The following is an 8,877-nucleotide window of genomic DNA, read 5'->3' as shown; positions in this document are numbered from 1 at the left end:
CAGAATCACAAATGAAGAATCCTGAGCCTAGTGCCAGAGCTTTGAACTGAAACCCCTGGGGAAATCTCACCCAAAAAACAAGTTGTCCAAGTGCTTCTTATGCTACTAAGTTTGATAACTTCGGGAGCCTAGAAACTCAGAAGAAGGAGACCTTTTTCTTCTTTTAATCCCTAGCACTGCGAAGACCTGCCACCCTTTGTTAAATGTTGGAGAAGTGACTGAAATCATAGCACAAAGCTGAAAGACTTTTTTCTTGTCTGAGGACTGTTGAGATGGTTCTATTCAGGCCTCATATTCAGGAGGTAAGCACTGGTAAGGCTGTAAATTTATTAAAATACTAAAATTCTTCTATAAGGGTTAGTAAATAACTACTGCTCTGGGTTCTGTGCTACCCCACTGGCCCAGCTGCCTAGGCTTCTCCCTTGGACTGTCCTCTGATCCACCAACTAAAGGATTAACCCTTTGTCTAGCATGGGGTCTCATCTATTCTCACTGGCCAGAATGGATGCCAGTCAGCGCCTTATAGGTCCAACCAATGTGGTGCCTTACCAGTGGGCTTGTGCCTGTGCCCCTACCCTGGGGAGGGAGGTGGGACTGGGAAGGAAGACCTTGGGTGGGTGGTACCCCAGCCAGTTTACCTTGACTCTCTTATCAGGATGCCCTTCCTCGCATATCCACGAGGCCATAATGGATGGAGTCCTATCGGGGGAGATGACATTCCTGGAGGCGTTGCTAGCACCTGAGCGGGCAAATGCCCCAGGTTATGGCCACCACCAGCTGAAGCGCCTACCTCTAGAGAGGCTCTTCCATGGCTGTTTCTGGGAACTGCAGCCTCCATGGGACTTCAACTCTGAGGGATCCCAGAAGAGACTGGGTGAGCACGAGCCATGCAAGAATTTTAGTCTACATACATGAGGGTTCTGTGGGCACGATTTGACAGAGGAGAGCCTGTTTGGTACAGACGGTGCATGCCTGGTTTAGTGTGGGGGCTGGGAGAAGTATGGGGAACAGGTTCTCTTTCCATTTATTTGGTCAAGTTTGCTAAAATCACTGAATGCCCTACTATCATGGCATTAGCCACATTGCTTTCATTAATAAAAGTGAGGGCAAGTACTTACATAGCATTTGTCCTGTGCCAAGCACAATTCTTAATTCATTTGAGTTACTATGATTATCACCATATTACATAGATGAAGAAACTGAGACCCAGAGGTTAGTTAAAACTCAAGTAGCAAAGTCATGATTTGAACTCTGGCAGTCTGACATTAGAGTCCAAACTGAAAACACCACTTCTCTTCTTCAGTTTACATTCAGAAAGTTTTTATGTGTCACTTAGTTGGTAACAGAGATTTGTGTATATACACACACAGACACACACATATACACACCCTATAATACAATGGATGGAAACATTTTGAATGAAATTGCTGTCAGTTCAGCAGATGCTGAGAGAGGAGTCTGCACCATGAACAATATTGCCGATATTTAGAGAAATTCTCTACCTACTGAGACTCCATATAACTTAATGATTATCAAGATACTGGGGAAGTCATTGGGAAAGTTCCCTGTGTATTTCTATGTCAGTCATGGCTCAGACAGGGGAATTGTTTACTAGTAGCAGCATGTCAAACAAAAGTTCAGCAATCATTTTTAAAGATCAACTAATTATTTGGATAGTATTAAAAATTGATAAGCTACTTGCATTAAAACTCATGTATATGTTTCTGTTTAGAGAATACTGGGAATTAAATGTTTTAAATTTATATGTTGATTAACTGCTTAGCGGGTTTTAAAGATTTTATCACTTCATCTTTGCTTATTCAATTCTTATTTTATTCCTTTGGTCCACACTTGTCACCTGGAAAGAAGATTAGCTCTTTGAGCTCTGATATATTAAGCTGTATCCCTTTTCTGTCTCAAGTTTGTTCCCTGTTTGGCTCACACTTATTTGCTAGAGAAGGAGGTAGACTACGTGCTTTAGATGGAAAAGGCTCTCCTCATTATTGAGTGGGAATGCAGGCAAGAAGACCATTCCTCAGTAGGCTACTGCTTCCTTCTCTAAACCCAGCTAATTGGGCTGTCATATTTGAAGTTTTATTGGTTAAGATTTCAAGTTAGGACTGGAGCCCTTCTTTTGCAGTTCCTTCAGAGCTACATGTAGAAAAGAACAAATGGAAAACTCAATGATGAGTTCTGAATAAGGCTGTAAGAAACAAAAACTTGCCAGTCCCTCTGGTCTCAAAGAACACTGAAGGGCAGGGAGTTGTTTAAACACTTAAAAGCAGAAAGGAAATACAAAATTCTAATATTTAGTAGGTCAAAACCAGCTCAGAAGTAGTATGTGATGATCCGGGCAAAGCATTACAATTCTTAGCCAGCCCAGTCATGATTCTGTGGCAAACTGCACAGTCATGGTTATGATGCATTGGGATAAGAGGTGCTATATAAATGTTAGATATTACATAAATGTCAGGAATGATTATTGTTTGTTAATGGGGGCTAAACTGTTCCTAAGCAAAACTCTGACTCCCAGCCAACAGGGTGGTAGCAGAGATTCTAACCACCAAATAACCCATGAGTTCTAGAAAGGAGCCCAGTTGGGATCTGGGGTTTGAAAACAGGGGTTGGGTTGGTCCCAGTGCCACCACTTGCCCAAGTGACTTCAGGCCAGCTCCCTAACCTCCTGGAGTCTGCCTTAGCTCACCTGTAAAATGGGGATAATAACAACACCTGCCCTACTTCTCCTTCGTGTGCTCCGTGGTTGTGAGAATCAAGGGCATTCAGATGGGTGCGAGTGCTTTGTCAACGGTGAGACGCTGCAAGGAGGACAGTGGTCATCTAGGATCGGCTGGAATTTAGCCTATGCCTTCCCTTTGAGTCCTGTTCACAAGGAGAAATCAGAATGGAAATTAAACTGGGGACGGGGTGGTGATTGGCCGATGCTGAAAGCGCCAGACTTCTTCGCTCACGGAGCTGTCAGGAAGATACTGCAGACCAGGCGCCCAGATCCTGCATTTTGGCTCTGGCTCTGCCACTTGCCAGCCTGTGAGCTTGGGCGAGTTACAGAGGAGGCTCTGGAAGTGATCGCCAAGGGCCCTTCCGGCTCTGACGCTGAGTCTAAATCAGGCTCATCACTTGGCTCTAGCTGTAATTCACCTTTCGCCTCCTGGAGAAACTCCCCTCCAGCTTCTCAGACTCATGAAGCAGGGGTCTTGGAAAAGGTGGGGGTTGTGTATTCCATGTAAGGGTGCACAGTCAAGAAGTTATTCCCATGGAGGTGAGGTGGGGGTAGGGGACGGTGAAAAGGTGCTGAATGAATGTTCTGGGAAGCTAGGATTCAGGGAACACTCTAATGAGGTCACGCCTGTCGCAGGCGAAAAGGAGCTGGACATCTGCTGGTGGGGGAAGGGGGGAGCGTCTTGCATTTCTGTTTGCAGAAAGTCTCATCCCGCACCCTTTAGCACCCCCTTAGCCCCCTACCCCCTGTCCCCATCCCCACACCTTTCAAACACTACCAGCCTTGCTTGGGGGAGAGCCCGTGTCCCTGCCTCCTCCGTGGTCCTGTCGGAAACCGTAAGGATTGTTTCCAAGCTGACTCACACCACTAATGTCAGGGAGCCGTGTCACACGGCGCTGGGCTCTGCAAGCTGTTGCTTGCGCGGTCGCCGCCGCGGCCGCCGCTCCCCGGCGGGTGCATCAGGGTCCGCTCTTGGGGCGGGGGGGCGGGGCGGGGCCGGGGTGGGGTCCGCCCCCTCGGCGCGGCGGCCCCGCCCCTTCTTCGCTCCCTCCCCCGCGGACCGCAATGATTTAGAAGTTCAGGAATCCCACGTGACGTCACCGGGGGGGTGATGTAATGCACTCTAAATAGAATGTATTGTAATCTTTGCTCAGTCCAACGTGGTCCCTTCACCCGGGCTCCGCTCTTGCCTTCTCCACACTTGTTTGGTAAGTTCCTAAAAATACGGCTCGGCCACTTCTGGGGCTTTTGCATTTAGCTACTTTTGTTGCACTTGCCGCGGGAGCCATCTCGGGAGCGTACTTGGTTTGCAGGGGTTGGTTCTCGGCAGCAGCCGCGAGATTACTTGGTCCAGTGGGCAGGTCACAGGGCAAGGAGTAGGGAAGATGCGATGCATTTCTTTGGAGGGTGATCTGTGTTTGTAAACACTTTGGCGGAACAGAGGAAAGTCCGGCCCCAAATGCTGGTGGACTGTGGAATTCTGCTGTGTCCTGAGGCCACTCCAGAGACCCCACGCCGTGTCCGTTCCGGAGCGCGTCTCGGTGGCCGCCACGCCGTGCGACTGGAGGGATGCTAAAGTGGAGCGAGCGCCGTGTCCTCCCCGGCGTGGTGCGTGTGTGGGAGCGCGCGTGTGTTTCCCTGACACGGGGAACAGTTATGAATCGGGGGTGTGTGTTTGCCTCCAGAGACCTGGCAAGGTGCGGAACCCTCCAGAAGTGCGGTCAAGCGGCGGCAGCGGCGGTGGCAGCGGAGACGGCGAGCCAGGAACCTCCCCCCGTGTCCCCAACTTCCCGGTGATGCGGCGGAACCCCCGGAGAAAGTTTGCAAACTTCCAGCGGGCGCGGCGAGGACGCCGGGTCACCTAGGGGGCGGGCGGGCGGGTGTGCGGGGGGCTCGCTCCCTCCTGGTGCCGAGCCTGCTGCTGCCACCTCTCCCGCAAGGCTGCCCGCCGCAGCTGGTGGGCACGCGCGCCCGGGGAGGGGACGTGGCCCTTGAAGGGCACTTGGCTTTGGCTCCAGGCGCAGAAAGCTCGAGAGTGTCGCGGCTCTGTTCGCTTTCACTACTGCAGCCGTCTCCTGCCTCCGTCCCGTTCTCGCTGGCATCATTACCTCCTCCCCGCCGCTGCCCCAAATGACAGCTCCCGCTTTTGCCGCGGCAGCGCGGTGGCAGTCCCCAGGACCCGGTGGCGGAGCCTTCCTCTCCGACAGATTCTCCACGCAACCGCTTAAACTTTTAACGAAGTTCTTAGAGGGGCAAGACGCGCGAAGGAACCAAGGACACCTTTTCTCCCGGCAACTGCATCCCGCTTCTTTGCCATAGAATTATTTCCGTGGGGAGTGGGTATACGGTAGATAAAGCCTCAGACCTTGTCCACCCCCTCCCCAACTGTGCCTGAACGGGTGCCACCCCCACTTGATGTTTGTTCCAGGCCAGGAACTGGAGTGGGTCGCTTGTATATTGCGTTGTCAGAGTTCTCAGAGTGGTGTTTGATTTTTATTTTTCCCTCCCTCTCTGACATGTGTCAAGGAATAAAGGCTGGATACAGGTCCATTACGTCATTCTGCAGGCCAGTAAGTGTTTGATTAACAGCTTCAGATACTCAAGAGTTCGGGGTTTAGAAATGCTGACAAAGCAACTCCGCTTTCCATCCCACCCCCAACATACTCGTACAAACTCCCGTTCCCTGGGCATCTTTATTGCCCTCTCCTTCCCCTACCCTTCCTTCTTTACCCCCTCTCCCGCCCACACCGTTATCACTCTGGCCCCGCCTCCGCCTTTTATTGCTTTCCCTGGGGCGATCACCATCCCTGGAGTGTGCCTAAGAGCTTCTGGTGTCTGAGGGGAGCGCGGTACCTGATCAAGGCACACAATCTGCCCTTTTCTATTATTTAAGAAAGGCACCAGCGAGCCCTTTTCTCCAGGGCGAAAATGCTCTGTCCTGATAGAAAAGGCATTTCAGGAAACGTCTAGAGTCCTTATGATAATCCTGTGTCCCTGTGGTGACTTAGGAAAGCAACACACCCAGTGCAAACAAGGTACTTAATTTTACATAGCGCCTTCCTCCAACTCTTTAGCGGAAGAGGGAAGACCCAAGAAGTGAGGATGCCGATTAAATCAAATTTAGCTGAAAGAATCAAGATTCAACGTTTGATTTACAAAGTGAGGGAATGTGAATGGTTGAACCCAAAGCACCTTACAATAAATTGGTGTATGTATTTCTCTCTCTTAACCTTAAGTTTCTATATTTAAAGAGAGGTTGAGTACTTAAGTCATAGAATTGAGTCAGAATCTGCCTATCTGGCAGTTGCCGTAAAAACACTGTGTGACGTGTTCAAGGGATAAAAGTAAAAACTCTTAGTGGGGGAGGGTGTGTGCGTGCAGCAGAAATCAAATAAAAAATCTACTGACGGAGTGTCGGATTGAGTGGGGCAGAGGATTTGGGTGCTCTCTGATTTGAAGTTGGCGGAAGCTAAATTAAGGAACATTTATATTCTGAGTATGTGGGCATTTCGTGAAGAACACATGTTTTGTTATAATCAGATCTACTTTCTTCCAAGTGAAACAGCCCTGCTGTAGAGCAGGCATTTGTGAAACTTCTTTCTGGGGTCTAATTGACATCCTTCCCCAAGTTTGTGGCAGTATTTATTATTTATTCACATCTAGAGATGAAATAGTATAACCCCTGCAGAATGCACGTGCATCTCAAACGTTAAACTTCTTGTTTGTGATGCATAGACCTAAAGGAAAAAATGGTCCGGGTCACCAGCACTGGAGAGTGTGATTAATGATCAGTGATTTAGTGATCAGTGATTAGTGGTTTTATTCAAACTGTTACCTCTGACCAGAAGCACACATCAGAGGATTAACAGGCTCTTTAGATAAATGCTCATTAGTGGAAGGGGAAAAGCAAAGATAATAGGCATGCACCCAGGGACAACTTTCGAAGAAAATCATTCCCCGTCTTCAGAATAATAAGCTCTATTAACAGAAAGCCCTTTTAATTTAAAACTTGCTTTTATCTTGTAAATCAAAGTTAGAAGTAAAAGTTTGTAGTGCCATTATAACCTAAATTTTCCCATATCCACTCGATGTGGATTATCTCAGTAGCGATATTTTTTTTTATTTAAATAAACAATTGGACCTTCAGAGCAGCTGAACCCTGACAAGTTCTTAACTCCCAGGGTTTGAAGGTGTCCCCCCTTCTAGAATGGCGAGTGCAACTTGCTAGCTAGATGGCGCACTGTTCTTTGGTGTTCTGAGCAGTTGTAGTGCAGGAGACTCAACGAGCAAGTAGCTGCTTGCGAGGTGTTCTTCCACACTTCCAACAAAGTTGATTCTGTGTAGGGTTGGAGGCTAGACAGTTCTACAAGTTTTTAGTCACATTTTCCATGTCAGTTAAATCTGGGGAGTTCAAGGCTACTGGAAAAATTAGTCTCATTACTAAAAGAAACTTAGCAAACGAGGGAGGAAAGGAGGTACCGGAGTCCAGGAGGTACCTCTGGGTTGCAGAAGTGATTGTAAAATACCAGACCTGTTCGTTCGTTCGTTCGTTCTTTTTTTTTAACTAAGAGCTAGTTTCACAATCTTGTGGTCTGAAATTCTAAAGCAAATACTCAAAGATTTAATTTCTTCCTAATCTTGCTGGTGAAAAAGAAGTTACTAGAAAGAAAGGAAGAAAAAAACCTGATTTGGTGACTGCAGGAAGCAACACGTTGCTGATTTTATTCTACAAATAATGGTAAGATGATGTTTCTTATGCTTATGAAGCAGAAAGGAACTTTGCAGTTGGTTAAATGAGGCCGATCTTATGTTTTTGTGGATGGAATTCAGAAATGGAATGCTTACTTCACACCGAATTTTAATGTTGCCTTTGTCAGTTTCCTGGGACTTGGTAGCATTTTGTGTGGAAGGTGTGTGTGTGTGTGTGTGTGTGTGTGTGTGTGTATGTGTGTGTGTGTGAATAAGACCATTATTTCCTGGGTAAAATAATGTTCATGGGCGTGTGAACTGCAGGGGGGGAGCTATGAAGCATGTTAAATAATGTGTCAGGTAAGAATTCCTTTTTCCACAGGCCTTCATGAATCACTTTAATAAGTACTTAAGTTTTAATAAGGAAGGCATTTTTAAAAGAGAAAACTAAAAATGAAAATAAAATAAAAAAACCATTCTCCGCACCCAAGCCTCAATATGTATTCCCCTGAAGTAGGATGTTGTTGACTGAATATCAGCTATTACTTTAGTTTTAAAACTTAAAAAGAAAACAATAATAGAACTCACTGGTGCCTCCATATAAATGTCCTCATTTTCCTTTGCATCATTTTATATAGATCTGTTATTTTAAAATCCTGACTGATGCGTAATGACTTGTATTTTTCAACTTTACTGGGGGTAAACATGTTTGCTTAAATTGATAATACCTTCAGGCTGTTTTTGAATATAAATTGTTGAATTTACATAAACTTCCTGTCAATAAGTTTCTGCATGTGTAGATAGTTTATTAGAACATTCCCACAAAAACATGGACCCATCTCTGTGACACTGCAGCTTTGAGTTGAATAGGACGTTAAATGAATGGTAGTGTGCCAGAGAGACGTTTCCTGTATAGCTTTTCAATTACTGTAGGTTGAAGATTTTCATACGACTAATTGTCAGTTTCCCACACCTGCAGATTCACAAACCAGTTGATCATGGACTTTCCATGGCTGTTGGTACCAATGTCAAGTTCCTGGTGTCCTGATTTCTTACTATAATTTGCCTTTTAGCAACGATGCATCACTTTCTATAGTATTTCCTTAGCCTTGGAGTTTGTTTCTTATTAAGCTGAAAATTGTTTTGTGAGAAGGTGGCATTTGCTATATCCTCAAGATGTGAACTTTGTGTTTGTAGTTGGTTTTCTTCTGATTGTGTTGTTAGATTAAAATTGGGGATTTGAGTAGACTTATTATGTTTGTCATCTTTTTTTTTTCCTGCTTCTTCACTTCAAAGCAGTGCTGTTAGTCACAAAATTAATGTGATCATGGCTGGTGTTTCCCATCTATACGCTTCTTTTGCTTCTTACAAATTGGATTTCTACAGCAATTTAAGATCTTTTTTTAGAGGCAGCTTTCTTGGATGAAGATGGAGCAATGATCTCAGTCAAT

The 8,877-nt window shown here is 46.2% G+C and overlaps 1 protein-coding gene across 4 annotated transcripts in view; it reads left to right on the top strand.

Annotated features, from left to right (window-relative positions):
* Window positions 1–3,854: 3,854 nt before the first annotated feature.
* CREB5 (cAMP responsive element binding protein 5) overlaps window positions 3,855–8,877 on the top strand; it is a 394,423-nt gene continuing 389,400 nt past the window's right edge. For 2 of the 4 annotated variants that reach the window (XM_045792959.2, XM_045792961.2), the window contains exon 1: window positions 3,952–7,475. In XM_045792959.2, coding sequence (XP_045648915.1) covers window positions 7,473–7,475 — 3 coding nt within the window. In that variant the 5' untranslated portion in view covers window positions 3,952–7,472. The other 2 variants (XM_087860952.1, XM_045792960.2) reach the window with 2 other exon arrangements.

This window comes from Ursus americanus, chromosome 3, assembly GCF_024610735.1.
Source record: "Ursus americanus isolate L20-20 chromosome 3, mUrsAme1.1.p, whole genome shotgun sequence".
Classification (NCBI taxonomy): domain Eukaryota; kingdom Metazoa; phylum Chordata; class Mammalia; order Carnivora; family Ursidae; genus Ursus; species Ursus americanus.
Note: the sequence above shows the minus strand (reverse complement) of the source record. Positions and strands in the feature narration are given on the sequence as shown.